Source organism: Pyrgilauda ruficollis, unplaced genomic scaffold (assembly GCF_017590135.1).
Source record: "Pyrgilauda ruficollis isolate IOZ18807 unplaced genomic scaffold, ASM1759013v1 scaffold67, whole genome shotgun sequence".
NCBI classification, from domain to species: Eukaryota; Metazoa; Chordata; class Aves; order Passeriformes; family Passeridae; genus Pyrgilauda; species Pyrgilauda ruficollis.
In genome coordinates, this window is record NW_024528488.1 from 947,812 (window position 1) to 973,826 (window position 26,015).

General features: G+C 55.1%; 2 protein-coding genes across 2 annotated transcripts; both read left to right on the forward strand.

The window, feature by feature from the left end:
* The first annotated feature begins 6,736 nt into the window (after positions 1-6,736).
* LOC121362842 (BTB/POZ domain-containing protein KCTD12-like) lies at positions 6,737-10,774 on the forward strand. Its single transcript, XM_041484716.1, has 2 exons — positions 6,737-6,797; positions 8,459-10,774. Exon 2 carries the CDS (start codon positions 8,481-8,483, stop codon positions 9,327-9,329), a length of 849 nt encoding a protein of 282 aa, XP_041340650.1. The 5' UTR covers positions 6,737-6,797; positions 8,459-8,480; the 3' UTR covers positions 9,330-10,774.
* A 9,840-nt stretch (positions 10,775-20,614) lies between these two features.
* On the forward strand, positions 20,615-24,254 carry LOC121362843 (skin secretory protein xP2-like). The gene is made up of 2 exons (XM_041484717.1): positions 20,615-20,711; positions 23,284-24,254. The coding sequence occupies exons 1-2, from the start codon at positions 20,702-20,704 to the stop codon at positions 23,943-23,945; spliced, it is 672 nt and encodes a 223-aa protein (XP_041340651.1). The 5' UTR covers positions 20,615-20,701; the 3' UTR covers positions 23,946-24,254.
* The last annotated feature ends 1,761 nt before the right edge of the window (positions 24,255-26,015 follow it).

Genomic DNA, 26,015 nt, shown 5'->3' on the forward strand with positions numbered 1-26,015 from the left:
AACTTTGTGTGACACACGCCCAGATGAGATAAAGGTCTGATGCGACATAAACCTAAAAATGAGAATTTTCCCTCTTTCCCCCAATGTTTTCAGAGTTCCAGCCCAGTGAGATGGTGATAAATGCCATGAATTCTAATTAATATCTATTAATTCATCACATTGAGCAGGCTATTAAGATTTCTTTTTCTGATAGACTGTACAAATAATCAGATTAATTGAATTTAATTATATCTGGGGGGGAGGGGAGAGAGAATTGGACGCAGGGAAAAGTGGGGCTCATCCAAATTTCCTGTCAGCTGGGAATCCCACAGGAGCTGATCAGCTGGAATTCCATGGATTTTGCTGCTTGACTCTTGAGATAAATTGGAATGATGGCTCCAGCCATTAACTCTGCCAAGGTCACCCCCAAGCCATGACTCCAAGTGCCACACCCACAAGGCTGGGAAATCCCTGAAGGGATGGGGACTCCGGGGCTGGAGGAGCTTTTCTGTGGGGAAATCCTCCCTAATATCCAACCTGGAGCTCCTCTGGCACAACCTGAGGCTGTTTCCTTTCATCCCGTCCCTTGTCACGGCATCTCTTGTCACTGTCAGGATGGAGGGAGCACAGCCTGCCTGGGGGTATGCTGCAGGTCCTCCAGGAAAACTCATCCAGGGCCAAGTCCAAGCTCTGTTGGGAATGAAAGCCCTTGGAAAGGGTTTCACATCCGTCAGGGCCACCAAGATCCCAAATCCCTGCACTGCTCTTGTCCCAGGCTCCTCCTGAGCCAGAGGGAAGCAGGAGGGAGGGAAGCTGGGAGACATCTCTCCAAAAATGATTCCTTGCCCCACTTCCAAACATTCCTGACAGGAGGAGGAGCCAGGGAACTGAGGACCAGGAAGAACAGGCAGAGAAAATCCCTGGGAATGCCCAGTGCATGTGAAATGTCACTTTGTCACTCAGGGCAGGGCTGAAGTCCCTGACTGTTCCTGGCACTGGCCCGGAGCCACTCAGGGACAGCAGCACAGCCCAGTCACTGCCACCTCCACCCTTCCAAGGGGGGTCCCTGCTCATGGCAGGGCTTGGAAATGAGGCGGACTTTAAGGTCCTTTCCCATCCAGGATCTGGGGATTTTTGATCCTTCTCTCAACTTTGAAAGGATAAATTGTCCATTCAGGAAGTTCCAGAGTTCTGTCCCCATGCCAGGTTCAGTCCCTGCAGGACTCTGCTCTTCCAAACCACCCTCAGGGGAAGAGTTATCCCAAAGTGGGCTGGGATCTCAGAAGCTGAACAGGGAGATGGGAGCTGTGCTCCAAAGCCCCTTCCAAGCACAAGGAATGTTCCCTCCCCAGCCCTGTGTCCCTGGGAGCACTGGCACTGCTGGATCTCTGCGAGTCATGAGGCACACGGGGCACACGGCCAGGGAAACGGGCCAACAAATCTCCCTGGCACGGTGCTGGGGTAGGGATGTGCCTTCCAAAATCCACCCCTGGCTGGCAAAGTGACATTGATGCTCCTGGGCCTGTCCCTGCCCAGCTGCAGATCCGGGCAGGGAATGCTCCCTGCAGGGCCAGCAGGGCTGGAGTTGCTGTTCCCAGCACAGCTCCAGCTCCTGGCTGGGCTGGCCACGGCTGGGGGGCTCTGGATGTGTCCTTGACCCGCTGAGACACTGGGAAAGCAGCTCCAGGGACAAAGGTACAGGGACTCCCAGCTGAAGGGTGGGGGTGGCATGGGAAGGAGTGGGAAGGACAAGCCTTGGACTCATTTGGGCTGGAGATGACAGAACCCCTGAGCCTGGAAAAGCCCTCTGGGACCATCAAATCCAACCATTCCTCCAGCTCTGACCCACGTCCCCAAGTGCCACATCCACAGGGCCTTTAAATCCCTCCAGGGTTGTGACTCCACCACTGCCCTGGAAAGACTTTTCCGGTGCTGGGCAGCCCTTCCTGGGAAGAAATGAGTGAAGAAGAGAAGGGTCTCAGCACTCTCCTGGAACTGCTCTAAGCCAGAAACCTGGAGATCTGTGAGGCTGAATCCCTCCCATCTGCAGGAGAGAGGGGAGGGCACAGCTGAGTTTGCTCTGGGGGATTCCTTGCTGCCCAGACAGATCCCCCTGTTCCCTGTCCCAGCAGCATTCCCAGGCTGGCTCTGGCAGCCAGCTGGCACCTTCATGCCAGGGCAGTACCTTGGCAGAGCCTGAGGAACAGACTGGCTGCACCAGACCCCTACAGGTCCCTCCTTGTCACCCACCTGCCACCTCCTCCCTTCTTCATATCCCTCTCAGCTGGGTCTTACTGAACAGCACTGAAATAAATCCTCTGTGCATGGAAATCCGAGTGTCCGGGGGGAGTTTGGTAGCCCAGGTAGTTCCCAGCTCTCTGTGGGGATGACCCACATCCCAGAAATCCCGTGGGCTTTGCACAAGTTTTTTTTTTAACCCGTTCATTTTGGTTGGCTGGAGCTTTTCCTGGATCCTGAAGAGGACCCAAGCACCCACAGGGGAGTGAGAGGGCAAAGGCCATGGGACAGGGAAAGGCTGGACTCACTGAGCTCTCCTGTTCTGGGAGCAGAATTCAGAATTCTTCTCCTGGGAGGAGAATTCCCTTGGAGGAATAAAATCCTCCAGAATGCTGGCAGATAGTGCAAGGCAGAGAAAATGGGAGGCCTTGGTGTCCCACATCCCTCTGACTCTGCACTGCTTTTCAGGAGGTGTTCCTGCTCTGGCCATTCCTCAACCCTTTCCCTCTGAGGCTGAAATATTCCCAACCCTGCTCCAGCTCACAGCTCTGGCCTGAAATCCAGAGGTGTCAGTGCTTCTTAATCAGGATTTTAATTGCCCAGCTTGGAAGAGGCCACATGGAAAGTTCTGGGTGAGACATCTCTGCTTCAGGGATGAGCAGTTCCAAAGTGTCCATCCAGGGATGAGGTGGGATGGATGGACTCTCCTTTATTTCTCTTGGTAAATCCAGGATGGAAGCAGGTCCCTGACACACAGCATTTCCATCATCTTCGTGGTGACAATTCTGGTCCCATCAGAGCATGGCAGAAAACCCTCCCGTGGTGATGCCCCCGAGCCCGGGCTCCCTCGGGAGGAGCTTCCAGCCCTGCCCTCGCCTCCCTGCGCTCTGCCGGGCAGCGCTGCCGGCCGAGCTCCCCTAATGAGGAGCCAATTAAAGCGCACCGCTAAGCAGAGCCTTTTTCCTGCCTTGTCCAACCCGATCTGTCACCAAAGGGCCGCGACAACCGCGGCGCGGCAGCCGCTGCTAAAAGCGGCGCGGATCAGACGGGTCCGTGAATTATTGAGGGAGCTCCGACCTGCCGCGGTCAGACGGCTGTGGCCGCTGCTCCCCAGGGCTGCAAAGCCACCTGAGCTCCGGGCAGAAGCAGATTAACCCCTTTTTATAGAAGCAGGCAGCGGCTGGAGCTTCCAGGAGCTCGGTGGAGGCGCAGGGGTGGCTCGGGCACAGCCACAGCGGGGACGTCGCTGCTGTCGCTTCTCCTCAGCCTCAGGCGCCCCGAGCTCCGCGCTGCCGGCAGAGCTGGCGGCTCCGGGAGGAGCCAGGTGGAAGGAAAGAGAAAAAGATGGGGTCTGAGGATGCTGGGGGGAGTTTCCTGTGGGTTTTGGGAATCTGGGAGCCTGCACGGGGCCAGTGATTCAAGGGTGAGAGCCCCTTCAGGACGGAGCTTTTCTCACCCCAAACCCAGGGTGGGGTTTTAATTAACCGCAGAGAGGAAAACCCTGCACGGGGGGAGAATGAAGGGGAAATGAGGGTGGGGAAGAGGGAGACAGAGCTGGGAGCACCAGGAGCACCAGGGCTGCAAAGGGGGATTTTCCCACTGATGGACGTACAGCCAGAAGACCCTGAAGGGATTACAAATAATTCAGTGCCCCAAATGTCTTGAAAATAATTCAGTGTCCCAAACCTATAAAACTAATGCAGTGCCCCAAATGTCCTAAGAATAATTCCGTGCCCCACAGGAGTCTGGCACTCAGGGATTCTGTTGCCTTTTTAGGACTTTTTAGCTCCACTTTGTTTAAGGATGAAAGATTCCTGCCTCCAGTCCTGGCTCGTGAATCACGGCTGTGGCACCGAGGAATCTGAACCTCTGTGTGGACCCTTCTGACACCCATGAATTAGGGGATTTTTCCTCTGGTAAATATTCCTGCCTCCACAGGTAATTCCCTGTGTTATCTCTGGACAAGGAATGGATGGAGCAGCATCAGGGCTCTGGGGCAGCATCCTTACAATGTGGTGGATCACAGGATCCTCATCCCAGCATGGCTCACAGTCAATTTATTGTATTTTGGGGCTTTTAGCTGAGGAAAAATCAGGCAATGGAAACATTTGAGTTTCCAGTTAACACTCCAGTTAACACTCACTTCCAGTTAACACTCCTCAATCCTTAAAAATGCAAATTTAAGGAGCTTTCAAGGAGTTTTGGGGCAGCACAAGGGGGTTTTAGCACTGCTGGGGAGCGGGCAGGACCCTCTGGAGGGGGATGAGGAGAATGAGGCACTGTGGGGTGAAGGGATTTGTGTCCAAGCTCAGAGAACATGGGAATAGCATCCAGGAAGTGAATCCAGGGCTTCCTCACAATCACTCTGTGGAGTCCCAGAGTGGACACAAACAAACTCTCATTAAACCCTTCCCTGCCTTCTCTTGGGATGGGGATGAATCATCTGCCATTCTTATGGTTGATAAAAGTCTTCAGAAACCAGAGAGGAATCCAAATTCCTGCTTCACTTTTCTTGGAAGAACTTGTAAAAGCTGCTTTATAAAACCTCCTGGCAACTTCTCCTGAGTTTCCAGGCCCCTGGTCACTTTCATGGTGCCAAACATCTTCCCCTTCCCTGGAGATCCCATTCCCAGTTGCCTCTGGACACATCAGCATTGGCCTCGATAGTTTCCATGATTTCCACATCAGCTCATGGGAATATTTGCACCAATTTGGGTGCAATTTTTGTCCCCCATGAGCATCAGGCACGTGAGGAAAAAGCACAGAGGCAGCTGGGAAAAGGGAGAGGGAAAGGGAAAGGGAAAGGGAAAGGGAAAAAAGAACAGGAAGTACCATCATTGCTCCTGTCACTGGGCCTGTCCTGAGCTCCCATCCCAACTGTCCCAGCACAGCCTCCAGAATAAATCAGTTTAAATTGGATTTTAGGAATAATTTCTTCATTGCCAAGTCGTGGCACAGCTGCCCAGGATGGAGGCACTGGGCTGGATCAGTAACTTGGATCATGGCTGGGGTCACAGCATCTCCCTGAGACAGGGAGTTGTGAGGCAACACACCTGAAAATTCCCTGGGAATTTTTTTATGAACTTGTAGTTACATTGGATCAGACCTCCAGAAAAGTGGGACAAAACCATACTGGATTGTATTGCAACCCCAAAAATCAAACAGGCCCATGGTGGCTAAATTTTCTCCCAAGCCAATTTCAAAGATGCTTCAAGCACCTTTTGAGCAAATCTCCATCATCCATCATCCATCCATCCATCCATCCATCCATCATCCATCCATCCATTCATTTATCCAGCCAACAAATTGGTCTCCACCATCTATAAATATGTCCCACAAAATATCCACAGGACACAGTTCCTGCAATTTATGGGAAAATAATCAAACAGCCCTGGGATACAAGAAAAAAACAAGGAGAAACCCAAACAGGAAAATTCCTTGGATGTGAGTACCCAGACTCAAGGATTTGATTTGTAGAAGAAGAAGAAATCACATCTTCTGCTCTTACGAAATTTAAGATGGACAAAAATTCATGGGTGACCTCAGGCCAGCTCTGCTGTCAAAGAATGTTGGGATTTAAGCTTCATTGGACTTTCGATGGAAAAGATTCCAGGAAACGTGTGAATATTGGGATGTTGTTTGGAGTTGTCATATTTTCCTGGATTCACATAAAACCAGAATTTTCAAGTAAACTAAAAAGAGCTGGATTTCTTTCCTTGTTTGGTTTTTCCAGCCTGGACAAACAGGCTGCCACAACCGCCTAAGCTCCTTATGATCCCACTGGTGTCATTCCTACCTCGGGAAAGGGGATTTCAGTCCCTGCAGCTCAACAATATAAAATCATCCAAGGAGTAGCAAGAGTTTGGCTGCTGTAAGGTTTTTGCTGGCTGGGTTTGGAATTGTGGAATCATTGAATGGTTTGGGTTGGAAGGAACCCCAAAACCATCTGACCCCCAGCCATGGGCAAGGACAATTTCCACCGTTCCAGGATGCTCCAAGCCCTGTCCAGCCTGGCCTTGGACACTTCCAGGGATCCAGAGGCAGCCACAGCTGCTCCGGGCACCCTGTGCCAGGGCCTGCCCATCCTCACAGGGAGGAATTTCTTTCCAGTATCCCACCTAAATCCCCATTCTTTTAGTTCCAACTGTTCCCCTTGTCCTGGCACCATCTGGCCGCGTTAGAAGTCCCTTTCCCTCCTTTTTTACAAGCTTCACTGCATTCCCAGGCGATGGCGAGAGTGCCCCTGGAATTCCCCAGTCAGTCCTGCCCGGTACCAGAGCGGGGAGGATGGGGGGACGGGGGATGATGGGGGGATGCAGGGAACGGGATGTGCTAACAGGGATGCGGGGATGCGGGAACGGTGGGGGCTGGTCGGATGGAGGCGGAGGGAGGCGGGAGGAAGGCGGTCCCGGGGACAGCGGGGGACGGCGCTCGCCGCCTTCCCGGTCATAAAACGGCGAGGCCAGGGCCGGGCGGGCGGAGAGGAGCGGCGGGAGCGGCGCGGCCGGAGCGGCACGGCGGGAGCGGCACGGCGGGGAGCGCAGCGCAGCGCAGCGGAGCGGCCGGGCCGCCCTGCCGAGGTAACGGGGGCGGCGGGGTCGGGGTCCCCCGGCCGGGGAGCGCCGGGACGGCTGCGGCTGCGGGGCTGAGCCGGGCTGTCCCCGCCGCTGTCCCCGCTCAAGTCCCCGCCACTGTCACCGCCGGGTCCGCGCCTGGGGCGGGCAAAGGAAACAGCGGGGCCGCTCTGCCCGTTCCCCCCGAGCCCCCAGCCCACCATGGGCAGCCCCTCCAGCGTGACAAAGGGCTGCGAGCTCCGGGCACGGGCGGCTCCTGCCCGCTGGGCTGTGCCGTGGGCATGGTATCGCCAGGGAAAGGGAGCCAGAGCCGCTGCGGGAGGGGACCGGGAAGCCGGGACCGCGCTCATCCTCTTTCCATCCTTCCGTCTCTTCGTTGCCCAAGTCACTCCTTATTATAAAGGCGAGTCTCCCTATAAGCCGGGAGGAGCAGTGAAACGTTGGCTCAGCTCTGCCCCCGTGCCCGAAAGTGCCCACAGAGTTCTGTCTTTGTCCTTTAGTTGCTCCGAAATTTGTGTTGGGATCCTTTGGAGCAGCTCCTGGGAGTCTTTGCGCCAGGACATGGGGATGGGGCGAGCCCTTGGGCTGTTCCTTGGGTGTGGGACCAGTCCTGGGGGGTCCCAATCTCTGAGCAGACCTAGGGCAGCACTGAGGTCACCCAGGGAGGGGGCAGAGCTGGGGGTCAGCCCAGGGAACCCCTTCCCTCCGTGGTCTCCCAAATGCCTGTACAGACCACGGCACGGATCCAGGCTCTGGCTGCTGAGCCAGGTTTATGTAAGCTGCTGATTTGCAGTGTCAAGAGACATCCAAGAACCGGCTTGCCTTTGGAAAATGTATAAATCCGTGGCATCTGCCACAGAGCAATTGCTGTAGCAGCAGCCCAGGATTTGTCTTGCTCCCAGCCCCTTGGAGAGGTTCTGCCATCTCCCAGCTTGGCTGTGAGTCCGTGTTGAGCACTTTCCAGGAGCAAGGACAGAGCAGGAGTGCCAAAAGGCTCTGTCCCTCTGTCCCTCTGTCCTTCAGGGAGCTGGTGCCGCTTTTCCCCAGCCCCAGGGTGCTCTTTACGTGGCACCACAACCCCTCCAGCCCCGGCTTGGCGGGGCCCCTGCACCGGGAACTCCTCCCTCAGCAGCTGCTCCTGCCCGCAGGATGCCGGGCTGGCGGGTCCCCTGGGTGTGACAGCCCTGCCTTTCCTGTTGTTGACAGCAGCCCCACGTCCCTGCACCTTCCTGGGCAGAGGGGCCAAGCCTTCTGCTGCCTGGAGAGCTCAGGTGGAGATGGCACGGTCAGACCATGGGCTGTGTGCCACGGTAGGGGAGGTGGCTTTGGATAATGCTGCTTGTTCCAGGAGCCAGGGACTGGGGAAGAGAGATGATTTCCAGACTCCTGGAGAGACAAGGATCTGGTCCTACCCTGCCTGCTGACCCAAACCGGGCATTTAGTGGTGGCTTGGCAGTGCTGGGTTGGACTCTGGGATCTTAGAGAGCTTTTCCAATCTAAACAATTCTGTGATTCCATGTGTGATCTGGCTTGGGATCGTTTCCAATCACCTGGGACTGGGGCAATGGCTTGGGGCCCCTTGGGATGCCCTGCAGTCAGCTGGGAGCAGGGCAGTGGTCTGTGTTTTCTGGCAGTTCTAACATGGTTTTGACCTGTTTGTGCTGCAGGAGGGAGCAGCGGGAGCTCACCATGGCCCTGGCAGACCCCACGAGCTGTGCCAAAGGCAGCGAGGACAGCAACCCCTTCCCTGACATCATCGAGCTGAATGTGGGGGGACAGGTGTACATCACCCGGCACCCCACGCTGGTCAGCGTGCCCGGCTCGCTGCTCTGGGAGATGTTCACCCAGAAGAGCGCACGCTCGCTGGCCCGCGACAGCAAGGGCCGCTTCTTCGTGGACCGGGACGGGTTCCTGTTCCGCTACATCCTGGATTACATGAGGGACCGGCAGCTGGTGCTGCCCGAGCACTTCCCGGAGCGCGGCCGGCTGCAGCGCGAGGCCGAGTACTTCATGCTGCCGGAGCTGGTGAAGCTGCTGGTGCCCAAGCTCAGCGAGCAGAACTCCCTGGGGGACGATCCCTGCCAGAGCGACCCCGAGGAGCCGTCCCCCGGCGCGGACACCGCGCGCAGCCTGAGCTCGGCCGCCACCGCGCCGCCCGGCGCCGCCGGCACCGAGGGCCGCAGGGCGGGGTTCATCACCATCGGCTACCGCGGCTCCTACACGCTGGGCAGGGACAGCCAGACGGACGCCAAGTTCCGCAGGGTGGCCCGGATCATGGTGTGCGGCAAGACTTCGCTGGCCAAGGAGGTCTTTGGGGACACCTTGAATGAGAGCAGGGACCCGGACAGGCCCCCGGAGAGGTACACGTCCAGGTACTACCTCAAATTCACCTTCCTGGAGCAAGCCTTTGACAAACTGGCCGATGCCGGCTTCCACATGGTGGCCTGCAACTCCACGGGCACCTGTGCCTTCGCCCACGAGCAGACGGACGACAGGATCTGGACCTCTTACACCGAATATGTTTTCTATCGTGAGTGACACAAAACCAACCCTCCACCAACCAACCACTGACTGTCCCTTTCCCGTCCCATGCTGGCTGTGGCCTAGAAGGTAGAGATCCATCCCCGAATCCCGGCGTCCTCCCTTTGCCTCCTTTTCAGTTGGTTCTTGGGTTTTTCCCTCCTCCTTGCTCCACGTTGAACCTGCCCAGCTCTTCCTTGTAGCAGCTGCTGACCACCAACCTTCCTCCCTCTCTGTGACTTCTGCGGTTGCTCCCAACCCTCCCTGGATGTGTGGACTCGGACACTGCTGTGGATGTGGGCTGGGTGGGAGGGGTGGGACACACTGGACGCTGCTCTGGGCTGGCATTCCTGCAGCTGGATGGGCTTGGACACTGGACTGGGCTCTCTCTCTGTCCTGTGCAGCTCCACGGGATCCTGCTGCACACACCAGGACCTGCCAAGGGGGTTCAGAGAGAAATCCTTGGGATAAAGACATGGGAAAGGTGGGAAGCAGAGCCAGGGAGGGGGTGGGGGTTGGGAAGTGGCAGCCTGGCAGCACGGCTGGATTGGCAGGAGCCCTGTAAGCAGCTTAGCCTGAGACTGGCAGCGCTTGGGAAGGGGAAAGGCTCCCCCTGTGCTCGCAGCTCTGAGCTGAGATATCGTCACGGCTCCGGGATGCCTCGGGTGGGATTTTGGGGGGATTTTGGGGAGGGTGGGAGGGGCAGATATTCTGTGAGGGAGGTGGGGGGGGAGCGGGGAAGGCTTGATGTGCTCAGTGGTGTAAAATACTTATACAGCTCTCCAACTCCTTGGAGCCTTGTCAGCCAAAAAGTCCCTTCATTTTTTCTTGAGAGCACAATGGGAATCACGGAGATGAGGTTGGAATGCTCCTGTGGTGGTCAGGCCACAGCTTCACCCAGCAAAGGGAATTGTGGCCATTTTGGTGATCTCCCATGAGGTGTCTCCAATCCCAGCTGTCCAGGCCCTCCTGGGGCTGGAGCTGCTGCTGCTCTCCCCCACTGGGCAATACAGAATAAAGGGACAGCCCGGAGTGGCCGTGTGCCCACGTGCCCAGCTGGCACAGGACAGGGGAGGTTTGGTGGGGGGGCTCCAAGAGGAGAAGGAAAGAAGGAACACAGAGTTATCGGAGCCTCTGTGCCCTGCTTTGCCCCTCCTGTGCCTGCTGGGCAGGATCCCAGGGCAGCAAATCCCCAAGCCCAGCCCTGGGTGATGCCCAGCCCCAGCTCTGGCACATGGCCTCAGCCTGCAGGGGAGATGAACCTGATGTCCCTGATGTCCCTGTCTGCTGCCTGTGCCTGTCCCCTGGTTCTCTGCCACCCGTTCCTGGCACCCACCACCCATTCCTGACATCCACCATCCACCCAAGGCACCCATCATCCATCCCTGGCACCCACCCTCCATCCCTGCTCCTGCACTCTCCATCCCTGCTCCTCCACCCTCCATCCCTGCTCCCACCACCCATCCCTGTTCCCACACTCAATCCCTGCTCCTGCACTCTCCATCCCTGCTCCTCCACCCTCCATCCCTGCTCCCACCACCCATCCCTGTTCCCACACTCAATCCCTGCTCCTGCACTCTCCATCCCTGCTCCTCCACTCTCCATCCCTGCTCCCACCACCCACCCCCGCCCCTGTGAAGCTCCTGGAGCAGGATCTCCTCCCCAGCTGGACAGCTTCCAAGGGGCTGTTCCTGCTTGGCATTCATGTGGGAGGAAGGTTTGCAGCTCCTTCCTAGAGAGGAGGGAGGGCTCTGGGGCCAGCAGAAGTTTCAAACTGGTTCTCCCTCTCTCCTGAAGAAGGGGAAGGCAAAAATGGTATTTTGACATTTTTCATGGTCCTGTTCCTCATTCCAACAACCTTTGGAAGAGGAAATGACAACAGGCTTTAAAAAAGACAAGAAAAAGGAACTTGAGCTGTGTGTGCACACAAAGAAAACCTTTAAATAAAGGGGGAGGGGACCTGCATTCCATATTTGCTTTATCTTTTTGAACTCGAGATTTTCCTAAATAGGATTGGGAAAAGAAATTGCTGTCTTGTGGGAAATGAGGCTCTTTTGATGTCTTTCCCCACTGGAACTGGGCTGAAAAATTGATCTCCTGGGAGGAGGAATTTTTGCCTGAGGGAGAAACCAGAATGGCAGAGTCACCATTCCAGGAGTTTTGATGTGGCAGGTTCTGGGATCAGGGATGATCCCCCACAGGAAACACGAGCATGGGTTATTCCTGAATCCTTCCAGAGCCCGATGGCTTTCCTGGAAACCGAGACTTCATGAAAAAATCCTTTTGTTGAGATCCATCTCCACAAAAATGCACCCGATTTGGGGTTGTTTCTTTTCCTTGCATGGTATTTATTTATAGGAAAAGTGTCCTTGTCATGACTGGGCGGAGAACCTGGCTCATTGATCCCCAGGAAAGACCTTGGATCAAATAAGATGGAATTTGCTGGGAAATGGTTGCATTGAAAAGCATCTCATGGAGGTCTCCTCCTCTGAACAATCCTGTCAAGCTGGGAAAAACCAGACAGGGAAAGGCTGGAGTGAGCTGGGAGCTCTCAGGGCCTCAGGGAGACAGTGGAGAACCAATTCCCTGATGCTGCCTGGTTTTCCTGAGAATATTCCCACATTTCTGTGATTCCCAGACCCCGAGCTCCTGCTGGGCCATCCCTTGGCCTTGTCCAAATCACCCAGAGCTGCTCTGCTGGTTCTGTCCTTGTAGTCCACCCGAGCACCTCCCACCCCCAGGCTGTCCCTAGGGAAAATCCAGCCTTGTCCAGCTCCTTCCCTGCTGGGTTTGCACTTGGAGGTGGTTTTCCCTTCCCACCAAGAGGACAGGACGCTGCTCTTCAGCTTTCTGCCAGTGCAAGCCAGGTTAAACCAAGCTCCAGGTGCTGCTGGTGGCAGCATCCCGCTCTTTTCCAGGAGCTCCATCCCGAGATCCTCCCCACCCACCGGGAGAGGTTCGGGATGCCCCAGCTCATCCCTGGGAATGCTTGGCACCCCGAGGGCGGGCACGTGGGCAGAGCACACCTGGAGCAGCGGTGGCTGGCACGTGCCAGGGGGGATTATCCACCTTGTCTGGGAAAACCGGGGCCGGCAGGGATTCCCGGGATTATTGAAATCTGCCCCGCCCTGAGGACTCAGCAGCCTTTCTCATCCTGCTGGGAACGAGAGCTGAGGTCTGGGATGGGTTTGGGATAGGTTTGGGATGGGTTTTAAGGTAATGAGGTCCCAGGGGGCATCCAGATCCCGTGTGGGTCCCTGGGAAGGCGCCTGCCCTCCCCGGAGCTCAGCACACACCGGGAACGCTCCCCTACAGAGCTCCCGGCTTCCCTCCGAGGGGCAGAGCAACCCAGCCTCTCATTTCCAGATTCCTGGAAAAGCCTCCATCCCAAAATAAAACCCCTGGTGGGAGGGAGGCAGAGCAGGAGCCGGGGCTGGCTCTGCCTTCCCAGGCAGGCACCTGCCCACAAATTGCCGGTTGCTCCTCACAAAAACCGAGTTTAAGGAAAAGCCAAATCCCATCTGTCTCCATCAGGCACTTCTGCCACCCTGGAGAACATCTGGAAACACTTTGTGTCCTCGGCCTGGCTCCAGCCCCTCTCCAGGGGCACTCTTTGGAGGCAGAGTCGTCCCAAAGCTGAGCTCTCCCACCTCATGGAGCATCTCAATCCCGTGGGATGGGGATGAGGACAAGGAGGCTCCTGTGGGGGTTAGAGTGGGACACAAAAATCCCATTCCCAGTCCTGAAATCCCATCCTGCCACAAAAATCCAAGGGATTTGATGGAATGTTGAAATAGAAAGGATTTGGTGATGGAGGAGCATTGAAAGGGGAGAAGCAGTTGGAAGTTGGAACCATCCTCTTCCTCTCTCAAATAACCAGGGAATGGTTTGGCTTGGAAAGAACCTTAGAGCTCATCCAGTCCAGCCCCACCCCCTGCCAGAAACAGGGACAACTTCCACCATCCCAGCCTGCTCCAAGCTCCCTCCAACCTGACCAAAATCTTATTAATTTTAAAAATAAACCCCCAAAACTGCCTTTAACAACATGGGCATCCAGCACTGGGAAAAACCACCGGAGAGCAGGGGAATTTTCCAATTCCTGGTGCAGAAACTGCAGCCTGGATGCTTTGTTTAGGAGGGGTTTAACAAAACAAGGGTTTGGGCTCAGTTTAGCAACTGCAGCTGCTGTGTTCTGACCACAGAGAGACCTCTGGGCCTCCTTCCCAGGGCTGTGGGAGCAGGAAGGGGAAGGCAGATGAGTGTCCAGGTCTCCTGGAGGTTTTGGGAGCCGTTGGATGTGTTGGATTCTGGTGAGTGCTGGAGAATTTGCCAAATAAATCTCGTTCAACCTGCGCTGACAGTTTGTGCTGAGCTTAAGCAGGCTGGACTTGGGGTCGTCCGGGTGGCTTCCTTCAAAGGCTCTGGCAGTCCAAAATGTTTTCCTTCATTCCAGGTGATGGATGGCTGGGAATTATTCCCTCCTGCTCCAGGAGAGCTGGGCAGGATCTGAGGGAAAGCTTTTCCTGCAAATTATCTAAACCAGATTCCAACTAAATCACTTTGGAGCCAAAGCACAACCTCTGCATCCCAAATGTTTGCTGTCCCTCCTTTCCCTCCTCCAGGATAAATCCACCAGCATCCTTAAAGGATGAATCCTTCCTTCACCCCCACACCCCTAAAAACTCCCATCAGGGATAAGTTTAAGGTCCCTTCCCACCCAAGCCTGGGATTCTATGATCTGGAATTTTGGAGGGAGGTGGAACCCGGCCCTGTCATGGTCCTGTGCCATCATCCCAAGGATCCCTGTGGGAAGCAGAGAGGAGGAGCAGCTTGTTCCCTGGACATGAAATCCCTGGAATGTTCCTCCCTGGGAACAACAGCCCCTTCCCAGCAGGAGCAGGCGTGAGGGGCTGCAGATTTTGGGGCTATTTCACAAGGAAAACTGCCTGAAAAATCCAATTTTTCCCTCACAATTCAGCTTTTGAGTTCCCATCCATTTAGAGCCATGGAATATTCCAGATTGGAAAGGACCCACAGGGATCATCCAGTCCAGCCCTTCAGGAATGGCCCCTGCAGGGATCAAGGTTTGTTTGGCTTTGGTTTGGGGCCCTTTCTGGGACTAGGGAGGGCCCAGCCCCAAAAACCCAAACAAAGCCCAAATGTTTAAGGCTCAAAGATGAAAAGAATAAATAAAAGAAATTGGGGAAAAAAAAAAAAAAAAGGAAAAAAATCAAGTTTTCCTTAGGCCAGCCTTGTGCTGTGGGATTGGCCAGACAGGGAGTGTTTATTGGGGTCAGATGAGGAGTGCACAGGAAGCTTTGGGGGACTGGAGAACCCAAAGGGACAAGAAAACAACCTCAAAGTGGGGCTTGTGCCTCGCCCAGCCTGCCCTGCCTCAGTTTCCCCAGGCACAGCGTGAGGAAATGAGTCCTTTGAGGTCCTTATTGGGCTGCTCTGGAGAGCAGAGCTCTGCTGGGAGCCATGGAAAGGATATTCCAGGAGTCCCCTCCCCTCTGGGATGTGGAGAAATCCTTGCTCTGCTGAAACGCAGCCTGCCCACATCTGGAGCCCCAAGCACTGAGAGAACCATGGAATGTTGTCCTGGAATGATGGAATGGTTTGGACTGGAGAGGACCTTAGAGCTGTTCCAGTTCCATGGGCAGGGACCCCTCCGCTATCCCAGGTTTTTCCAAGCCCCACCCAACACTTTCCCACTCACTGCAGCTGTTTTTAACCAGGCAGAATAAAAACCCCGCCGAGTTTCACTGCTTGGCCCCACCTGGGATCAGTTCCTTAGAGCTGAGACTTAAGCTAAAAAAAACCCCAGGATAAACCCAAATCCTTCCCCTCTCCGGCAAAACGAGGGATTAGAGCTCGTTCGGTGCCGTCCCTTCTCCCTGGAATTACTCCCTGAGCGCAGCCATTATTCCCATTAGTCCCTAATTTGCTGTTAATGGAGCGCTTTAATCAACTCCAAGGATTAAATGCCATTGAGGAGCCAGGGCAGCGGCCTTTTCCAGCTGCAGGGATCCTGAGCCGGGATGGCTGCAGGGTCTGAGGGTGAAGGAAAGGGATGACAGGGGGACAGGGCACAAGGGACATTTCAGGAGCAGAGTCTGCATTTAACTGAGAAAAGAGAGAAGTAAACAGGAAATTGTTGCGCAACCTCCCGCCACCAAAACTTCCCCTTCTCCCCTCCGCCGCCACGGGCCCCAAGTGCTCCCCAGGAAAGGGCTTTTTCTCTGGATCCCGGGATGTCTTGGCTCCCACGGGATCCCCTTGGCGTCTGGGGGATGCAGCAGCAAAACTGGCACCCAAAAAATCCCCTTGTCCGGGGAGGGGAACCCGGCTGCTCCCCCAGCCCCAGCACAGGCAGGAGCAGCCACGGGCTTCCCTCACTCCGAGAGATCCCAGCAGGGATTCTGGAGCAGGCAGAGCCTCCCTGACGTTTGGGATTCCCGATTTTTCCTGTAGCTCTTGCACCTTTTAAATCCCCAGCTGCTTTCCCAGCTCCTCATCCCTGTCACTGTCACCGCCTTCGGCCGCTTCCATGGAGCAGCTCCAAACCAGAGGGAAGCGAGGGCGCAGCCAACGTTTCCCATTTCATTCCCAAATTATCATTGTCCTTTGCGTGCCTGGAGGGGATTTAACACAACCCCCAGGGGAACACAAAAACCACCATTAACTCCGCGCCGCAGCCTTTAACTGGAATTTGGCTCCAGGGGAACTGCAGTCCCCAGGTCCTGCTTTGGAAGGATTCCCGGTCTTCCTGAAGGCAGCAAAAGGGGCCAGGAAAGCACTTCCAGCCGGCTGGAAAGCTGAGCAGGCACTGAGGGGCTGCGATAAGGTGCTGATGTTAAACACTCCTCCCAATTCCTGACATTTCGGAGCGGATTTAATTCCCCCCTCCTTCCCCCAAGCGAAGCGCAGCCCCTGGAAAGCGCAGCTGCTTCCTTCCAATGGGATTAATTTGTATGTGGATAAGGAATGAGGTTTTGGCACCAGGGATCTCCACCGTGAGCGGCTCCTCTCCCTCCGGAGCTGAGGTCATCCAGCAGTGTCGTGGAAATGAAGGACAAACTGTCCTGGCTGCTGTCACCGAGCCTTGGAGGGGCCAGGAACCTCCGCGTGCCCCCAGCTCTGTCCCCAGGTTTGTTCCTAGCTCTATCCCCAGCTCTGTCCCCAGCTCTGTTCCCGGGTTTGTTCCTAGGTCTGCTCCCAGGTTTGTACCCAGGTTTGCTCCCAGCTCTGTTCCCAGGTTTGCTGGGAGGGCTGGTTCCTCCTGGGAGAGGAACCTTCCTCCATCCCCTCCTTCCCACCCCGGAATCTGCCCCTTCCTGGTCCCACCTGCCCTGCTCGTGTTCCCACTGGATCCTGCAGCAGCAGCAGGCCTGGAACTATGGAATGCTTTGGACTGGGAGAGACCTCGAAGCCCATCCCATCCCACCCCTGCCATGGCAGGGACACCTCCCACTGTCCCAGGCTGCTCCAAACCCCCTCGAGCCTTGGGCACTGCCAGGGACCCAGGGGCAGCCACAGCTGCTCCGGGAATTCCAGCCCAGCCCCTCCCCACCCTCCCAGCCAGGAATTCCTTCCCAGTATCCAGTGTCTGGGGCTCGGAGTGGTCACTGCGACCTCCCGTGCTCGTGGACGTCCCAGATGAGCTCAGCAGCTCCGGGTACTCCAGATAATTAACTGGGTCTTGGATGAAAGCGCTGGAGGGGGCTAGGAACAGCTGGAGCATCCCGGGTGTGCTCAGAGCAGCTCTTCCGTGCTGATCTGTGGAAGTTTCTTTCGCTTGGTTTATTTTGTTTGTGGGGTTTCTTTTTTCTCTTTTTTTTATTCTGAAGACCAGAATCAAATCAAACAAAAATCCCAAGCCATTATTTAAATAGTAGGAGGAGCTTGGAGCCACTGATTTAAAGGGATTTAACTCCAACCTTAAAGCCCAGAGTGCTGCAATTTCCTGATTAATTCTTCCACAAAAAAAAACAAGGATAAAACCCCTCCTGGCCTTGCCCCTGATCTCCCTGGGTCCTTCCCTTCCCCAGGTGAACATTCCCAGCTCTCTCCTGAGTCTCTGAAGTTAAACCCCACCAAGGTTTATGAGACATCCAGGGCAGATTCCCAAGGCACATTCCTGTGTCCTGTTTGTCATTCTATCCATCCCACTGGAAGATTCTCCATCAGAGCTAATGCCAAGGTCCTTTCCCACCAACTTCCACCACCCCATTATTCCATTTCCTCCATTTTCCTCTTGGCTGTTTCCCCTTTCCCAGGTAATGAAAGCCCTCCATCCCGAGCTGGCCTCTTGGGAACATCCCATTATTCCATTATTTATATGTTGGGAGCAAACTCTTGATTCCATCTCTCCTTTTCTCTCCCTTAATAAGCTTTTAATCCATGCTGGAAGTTCAACAATCCCCCCTTGGCTCCAGAGTTTCCTTAAAAGTCTCTTGGATGGTCTTTATCCAAGAGCCCTCAGGAAAATGGAATAACTGCTCTCCATTAGCCACAAATTTGTGGACTGAGCATAAATCCTAAGCATTTTTTCCCCATGTTTATTAGAAGGGTTTTAATTCTGCTTTTAATTATGATTTCAGTTTAATTAACACACAGCCACAATTCCTAAATGGAATTTGCAAATGTGCTCAGGTAAACCTTTTATTCCATGGAAAAATGCACATTTGTGATTAATTATGACTGGTGCCAAACTGATCATTAATGAAGCTTTAGGGTTAATTAGAACCAAGTGCAAATTTCTCAGGAAGGGATGGAAATAGTTCAGAAATCCCTTTTTTTGATAAAAAGATGTGGTTTTTTCCTTCATCTCCTACATGAAATATCCCAATTTCCCCCTTTCCAACAATATTTCAGTATTAAGGGTAATTTTCACCTCCCTCCCCACATTGTGTTAATGGGTTTCCAGGAAAAACTCCAATAGCACCCGGCTCCAGCCAGGCAGAATTGCCTCATTCCAGCCCCCTTTGCTTCCAGCAAAAGCCATGGAATTAATAAAGCATTCGGGAATGACTCCAGACTTCCCCTCCTTCCCTGAGAGTGGAAAACAGGTTGTTGATCCCATTTCACAGCTGAGGATTTCCGGGATGGAGAGCAGGGAATATCCCTCAGCCTTCCAAGGAGCACCAGGGTGGCTCCTTCTCTTCTCCAGTGGAAAAACCTTGGGCTGCTGTGATGCCCAGGCTTGATCTGATCCCAAATCCTCGGGAAGGGGATGCACCAGGACACTGCTTTGGCCCTGTTCCTACAGGACACTTGGGATCAAAATTCCCTTTCCAACCATTCCCTTTCCAACCATTCCTCAGTTTTTGCTGAGGCAGGGGCAACTCTTGCTGAAATTGGGATGGGGTTGAGCTGGACAACTTTCCCATGGATTCACAACTTCCAAAAGGCAGGAAATGTTGGGAGGAGCCCAAATATTTTGGAAAATAAGACCTGGCTGGGCTCATGGCATTTCCAAGGGGAAAATCCCTGGGAATGATTTTTCATGGGACACAACCACAGCGCTCGTTTTCCTTGCATCCCTCTCTAGTGGGGGTGTGGATGTGGAAGAGCAGAATTCCATTATTTTGGAGCAGGATCCAGACCCGCACGTGGGTGTGTAGGTGTGGAGGGAGATCATCAGAATTCCATGATCTCGGAGCACGGATCCAGATCCAAACCTTCTCCTTTGTTTCCAGGTCCTGTTGTGCGAGGCCAGCTCTCCAGGCAGCTCTCCAGGCACTGCAGCCTTCCAGGTAAATCCATGGAGAAGGATGTCCTGGGGGAAACCTGGGAGGGGGGAGGAAGAATCCCAAGCATTTGGGTTTCAGCAATGGCTGTGATTCCCGAGGGTCCCGGCTCTTGGTGGCTCCTCGGTGGCTTCCACCCCTTCACCACATCCATGGAATGTTCCCAGAGCCGGGGTGTTTGTTGGACAACATGGATTTGAGGCCGGAAGTGGAGTTGAGCCAATGCTTTCCAGTGGTTTTGAAATCTTCCCAAATCCTGGGAAGCAGCAAGTGCCCATCTGAAATCTGAAATAAAATGGGATTAATGCAGCTTTTCCAGCAGAGCAGAGCAAGGACAGCCAGCACATGGAGGGGGTTTTGTTATCCCTGGGATGAGGGAAAACCAGGACAGAGCAGCTCCTCTGCTCCCACTGTCCCAGGGATTAACCCAAAATCCCAGAGAGCCAACGGGAGGTGCTGGAAGAGGAACAAACTTCCAGAAAGCTCTGCCAAGGTGTGCAAAGCCTCTGGAAGGAGCAAACCCTCCCTCGGCTCCTGGCACTGCTCCAGCCTCCGCCTCCTCTTCCCAATCCTATTAGAATTAGAGCTATAAGAGGAAAAGTCCATCCCCAGAGCAGCGCTGACAGCTTGGCCTTTAAATCTTTAATAAGCACAGGCTGCAGGTCAGCACGTGGAAGTGGGAATCCAGGGCCCTGGAGCTCTGCTGGAATGTTTGGGAACACCTGGAGAAGCTCAGCTGTGCAAATGAAATGAATGAAATTCAGCATTGATCTTATTCCACAGAAAATCTTTCCCCTTCCACTTGTGTGCCAGGAATTCCATCCCAAGCCACATCCCCGTGTCCTGTCTAGGCGTTGTTCTGCCCAAAAAGGTTTTGGAATGCCCCACTGGAATGGAGCTCAGCTCAGATTCCCTCCTCCAGGACTTCGGGACTTGGGTGCAAAACCAGCTGCTCTGGGGTATTAATTGGAATTAGGAATGGAACTTTTCCAGCTGCACTGGCGGTGACCACAGAGCCCCTGGATGAAGCTGGTGGTCCCGGGAAGCAGGACACCCTGGTTAGAGCCTGGGAGGAGCCAGGAATTGTCTCAGGAACCACAGTTAATGAGGGAGGCCATGGGCACAGGGCGTGCTGGGATCCTGCTGCCATCTCCTGGGGGCTGCACCTTCTTCTGAATCAAATGGATCCTGGAGGTCCAGCCTGGCCAGGCTGTCTCTGGGCAAATTCCTGCTCTCCTGGATTCTAGAAACCACTAAACACAGAATCCTGCTCAGCTCTGGGGGTTTTGGGAGCTGGAACACCCAGAACCATCTCCTGCTTCTCATGGCCAGGTGGAGCAGGATTGCCTTTATCCCACATCAGGATGCCCTTGGTGAAAGTCTTCATCCACCCCTGGAAGAGCAGAGTTAGGTGGGATATTGGGAAGGAATTCCTGGCTGTGAGGGTGGGCAAGATTTCTATAAAAGATGGAATTGTGAGCTTCATACTCACAGGGTGATGTTTGTGAGCACATCTCCATAATTTATGCAATTCCCAAACTTTTTCTCACAGACAACCTGGGAGGAAGAAGGGAGCAGAGCTCCTGCCCACCACGGGACACTCCAGGGGGTGGACAATCCCTGGAACACACGGAACCAATGCCAGCAGGTACCAGTGTCCAGCTCTCCTCCAGCCCAGGGAGCTGCACCTCCCTCCAAGGAACCCAACCCTCAGAGCAATCCCTGAAATCCCTGACCCCACCTTCCCTCCTCCTGGCAGCTCCTGCATGACAGAGGAAAATGTGGATTATTCCAGATTTTCCTTCCCAGGAAGGCCCTTCCTTCCCAGGGCTCCAAGGTCTTTCAGGAGATGCCTTTTGCTGTTTGGAAATTTTTTCCCAGCTTCTTTGCTGAGCTTTTCCAACAGCAGGAATGGATTACAAAAGGAGAATCCAGGGAGAGTCGAGCTGGGTTTTCTGCCATCTGTGTCATGAGCCTGGAGCTCCAACAACTCTCTGCACCTGAGCTTGGTGTCCCTGCCAAGGGATCAGGATTCCCTGGGGATCCAGCTGGCACCACTGGCACTGCCAGGGCCCTGTGCCAGGGCCTGGGTACCAGAGCACATTGGCCCAGCTGCACGGGAAGCTCCCAGTGCTGTTCCCAGCTGGATTAATCCCACAAAACAGAACAATTCATGCAGAGTCAAGTCCTGAGATGATGGGATCCAGTAGCTGGCATGGGAACAGCTGGTTTGGATTGGGCACTGGGATGTTGAGGATACGCCCTGGGGATGCTCTGGATGCACCCTGGTACCCCCTTCCCACACTTCCCAAACCCAGCGTGCTCTTCCAGCTCATTTGGAAACTTTTATCCATCCTTTTTTTGCCCATATCACCCAAGTTTAAGAGGCTGGAAGGAATTTTAAGATCCCTCATTTGGGATCACCCAGGAACTTCTTATTCCCCCCTGTCCATGCTGGGACCTTCCAACATCCCTGGGGATGGAGGCAGCGTGGGAGAGCAGCAGATGCAGCTGTGAGCCCGGGCCCGAGCTCCTGTCCCTGCCACAGCCCCTGGAATAACCCAGCGCTGTCCCGGAGCACGGGGTGGGGACACTGTGTGCTTCCCGGGGTGGGGACACTGTGTGCTTCCCGCAAAACCCCCGCCAGGAGCCGGTAATTGCCCCCAGCAGGATTCCAGCGGCTCCGCGGGGCTGCTCGGAAGTGTCGCTGCTGAATTTAATTGGAGCTCTAAAGCACAAGTGGCACCGGGGAAGGAAAATCTGTGGGAGAAAAGATCAGAGCAATGAGCCAGGCCGGTCCCTTTTCCCAGCACAGCAGCTGGAGGGACACTCAGGGCTGTGGGGTGTCCTTGGATCATCCAGGGGTCACACCCCCTTAGTGCCAGGTGGACTCAAATGTGAGGAAGGATAAACCTGAGGAGTAAAACGGGATGCTTGTCCAAAGCTATGGGAAAGAGGAGATCACAGAGCTGCTCCAGGGCTGGAGCCCCTCTGGAGCCGGGCTGGGAGAGCTGGAGGTGCTCACCTGGAGAGGAGAAGTCTTCAGAGAGAGCTCAGAGCCCCTTGCAGGGCCTGAAGGGGCTCCAGGAGAGCTGGAGAGGGACTGGGGACAAGGCATGGAGGGACAGGACACAGGGAATGGCTCCCACTGCCAGAGGACAGGGCTGGATGGGATATTGGGAATTAGGAATTGTTCCCTGGCAGGGTGGGCAGGCCCTGGCACAGGTGCCCAGAGCAGCTGTGGCTGCCCCTGGATCCTGGCAGTGCCCAAGGCCAGGCTGGACACTGGGGCTGGGAGCAGGCTGGGACAGGGGAAGGTGTCCCTGCCCAGGGCAGGGGTGGGATGGGATGAGCTTTTCTTCCCTTCCCACCCAAACCATTCCAGGATTCTGAGATTAGGAGCAGGGAATTTGTAGGGATGTGAGTTTGTAGCCTGGCACCAGCCCAGCCAGACCACCCAAAGAACATCAGGCTTGTGGGATAGGAGGAATATTCAGGAGCCATTCCCTGGAAACCTGGATTTGCTCTCAGTCTGGTGACCTGAACAGTGCCTCAGACAGGAATAATGGGATGTAAAATGGAAAACTTTGAAAAATAAATGTTATCCTGAAGCAGCCACAGTCATGGGATGCTCTGGGAGCTGAGATGCTGGAGAGGAACTGAAGGATTTGAATTCATTCTCCAGCTCAGCCGGAGGCTCCTCCTGGGAATTTGGGTGCTTAAATTTCCCAGCCTCAGCTCCACATTTCCCAAAAGCAGCTCCCAGGTTCACAGATAAGATGATTAAAGCAGCTTTGAGGCTTCATCCCATCACTCAAAGAATTTGGGGCAAAGATTCATTCCTGTAACTTCCCGGAGAGATTTGCCAAAGAAAATCCATCCTTCGAGGGTTCTGCTCGCTGGTGGATGACATTCCTGCTTCCACCTCCAGCAACTGCAGAGCTGGAGCTGCTCAGCAAATGTCAAACTGGGGAAAAAAATAAGAGGAAGAAAAAGGGGGGGGAAATTCCAACTCTGTCCTTACAAGGAAAAAGAAGATTCCTCTTGACATTTTCTGCTTCTGTGCAGGGGACGAAGTGTAGGGTGGGGGTTTTAAACAGGAATAGTTCATTCCTTGTTTTCTATCTCTGCCACCAGGTGTATTTTAAAAAGAATTCCCAGCAGGTCTCTCACTTCCCTCATGTCCCTCTCCTCACACTCCTCTCTGCTTTCCCTCCCAGCCCTCGCGGACGCTGCGGAGCCGAGGGAGATCCCCGGGAGGAGACAGGACCCGGCTGACCCGGGTGGTGCGGCGGGACCTGCCGGCCCCGGGGAGCCCATCCCGGCCCCATCCTCGGAGCCCATCCCGGCCCCATCCTCGGAGCCCATCCCGGTCCCATCCCAGGAGCCCGTCCCGGCCCCCCGCTCGGAGCCCGTCCCCGGCAGGGTCGCTCAGCCGGAGGGGAAGGTTCCCAGCCCCAGCGAGTCCCAGCCGTGGCCAGAAGCTCCCGAGGAGTGCCCAGCCCGGCCCAGCACCCTGGACTTGAGCCGCTCCCTGAAGAGGCTGGAGGAGGGGAAGCAGGCGGGGCAGTGGCGGGGCAGGGACCGGGCAGCGGTCCGGGAGAACGGCCTGGAGGCCACCACGGCCACCACCGGCACCGCCACCGGCACGGCCACCAGCACGGCCACCAGCACCGCCACCAGCACGGCCACCAGCACGGCCACCGGCACGGCCACCGGCACGGCCACCGCCACCGGCACGGCCAGCAGCGAGGAGCGCCGGGCCCTGCAGTCCGAGCTGGGCAAGTGCATCGAGGAGTTCCGCAGGATCAGGATCCCGGCCGCCTTTCCCAACAAAAAGCGGCAGTGGCAGAGCGAGCTGCTGAGGAAGTACCAGCTCTGAGAGCAGCGCCCGGCTCCCGCTGCAGGGAGTGATCTCTCCAGGCTGGTGGGGGCTGTTCCAGCAGCGGCACGGCTCCTCCACGCTCCCAAAACGAGGAGCAGAGGCGGCCCGTGAAGCCCATCCAGATGTTGAAAGGGTCACAAGCCTGTCCCCACCACGACCATGGAGGGGATGCTCCACGGTCTCAGGGGCACAGGCACAGCTGGAGGGGGTAGGACAAGGAAGGATGTCCAGGGTGGTGTTCAGCACCAGCAGAAATTCCCACGTTTCTGAGACTGAGTTTCCCTGGCATTTCAAACAATAAAATCGAGTCGGTGTCCGAAATGAGCTCCAGTCTCCTCATGGCTTCGGGGCAGAGGTGGGAATTTGGCTCTTCAGAACCCTACAAGTGGCTGGGAGATGGAATTCCCTGAATTGCTTGGGTTTGGGGCTATGCAGGGGGAGACCAGATCTACATTTTTATTCCTTTCATATGGAGCCAGGTCAGTAAAGTGTTTGGGGAAGTGTTTGAGGAAGTGTTTAAGGAAGTGTTTGGGGAAATGTTTGGGGAAGTGTTTAGGGAAGCTTTTAGGGAAGTGTTCACAGGGACATGGAGAGCACAGCAGTGTGAGATGACCCTGGGCAGAGCTGGCAGCCAGGAAAAGGCTCTAATCCTGCACCATTCCCTGCACAGGATCCCCAGTTCCCAGGAGACAGGCAGACAGGAGCTCAGGGAGCAGGGAAGGGGCTGAGCCAGAGCTGCAGTTGGAGCTGGAATCTGTCCATGGCTCTCTGGAGGCTCCTCAGCAGAACGAGCTGCAGAGGCACTGCCAGTGCCAAAAGGAGCTGGCAAACATTCCCAGCTGGGTCTGGCACTTGCAGGCAGCCCTGTTCTCCTCAGGATTTGGGAATTACAGCTTCTCCAATCCAGGGACACACTCCAGGCTCTCCCTGCCTGCTTCAGCCTCCAGCTGCAAGGGGCAGCTCTGCAGGGACAGCCTGGGTTTTGGGATGGAGGAGGAGGACGCTCCTGGCAGAAGGCCTTGGAATTCCTTCTGATTCCTTCCTGGGTGGTGCCCGTGGTGCCTGAAGGTGACAAACGCCGAACTCTAAAGCATTTTAGCACCTGAGAGCTGCACGCTCTCCAAAATGCAGCGAAAATTAAAATTAAATTTATAAATCCTTAACTGGGCAGCAGCCAACACAAATGGCACTTGGAGAGGAGCTGTGGAATAGTTTGGAATCTTCCTTGGATGATGCTCTGCTCTGCAGGGTCAGCAGGATCCCTCAGGCTGCCCCTCCTCAGGCCCGGTGCCGCTGGACCCCCGCAGGTGCTGCCGGAGGTGCCTGGGATGGGCACACAACACCCAGGGCTCATCCACGGGCAGGAGCAGCGGGGAATTGACTCCTTCCTGTTCATCCTTCAACATTCGTCTGCTTCGCTCAGAATGGGGCTCGGTTCCCTCTGATTTGGGAAATTTATTCTCATTTATCTTCACATCCCAGGAAATTCCTCTTTTTCCAGTGCTCCCTTCCAAAGCCAAGAGGACACAGAGCCCCATTTGGTCCCAGGCTTTGATCCTGACATCAGGGAGGGGAATCCCGAGTTTAGGCAGAGCCTGGCTGCCCCCGAGCACAGCCCTGGGCAGGGGCTTGGCAGTCTGGAATTCCTGCTCTGTGTGATGCTGGGAACACCAGGCGTCTTCTCCTCCTTCCCAGAGATTTCCCCTTGTGCTTCCCACTGCTGAAGGTTTGGGAACAGCTCCTGACAGGTCCATGCAGAGCTTCCTTCCATGAATTTGTTCCTGGGAGGGGCAGGAATGGGAGATCCCCAGGACACAGCTCCTTCCCAGGGGAATGAACCCCTCACTTCCCCTGGATTGATTTCCCACAAACACCTCGGCTTTCCTGGAGCAGCAGGAAGCCATTAATTACCCAGTGACAGTGTTCCCTTAATTGAATGTCATTATTCCTTAATTAATTAAACACCAATTAATTACCTGGAACATTGCATGGCACGCAGCAAATGCCATCGGCTGCTGCAGACAGAATAATTTAAACATGGCCCAAATAATAATGAGCAGGAATTGT

Excerpts from the sequence above, each read along its gene's own strand:
- LOC121362842 (XM_041484716.1), top strand. The coding sequence starts at position 8,481 with ATGGCCCTGGCAGACCCCACGAGCTGTGCCAAAGGCAGCGAGGACAGC.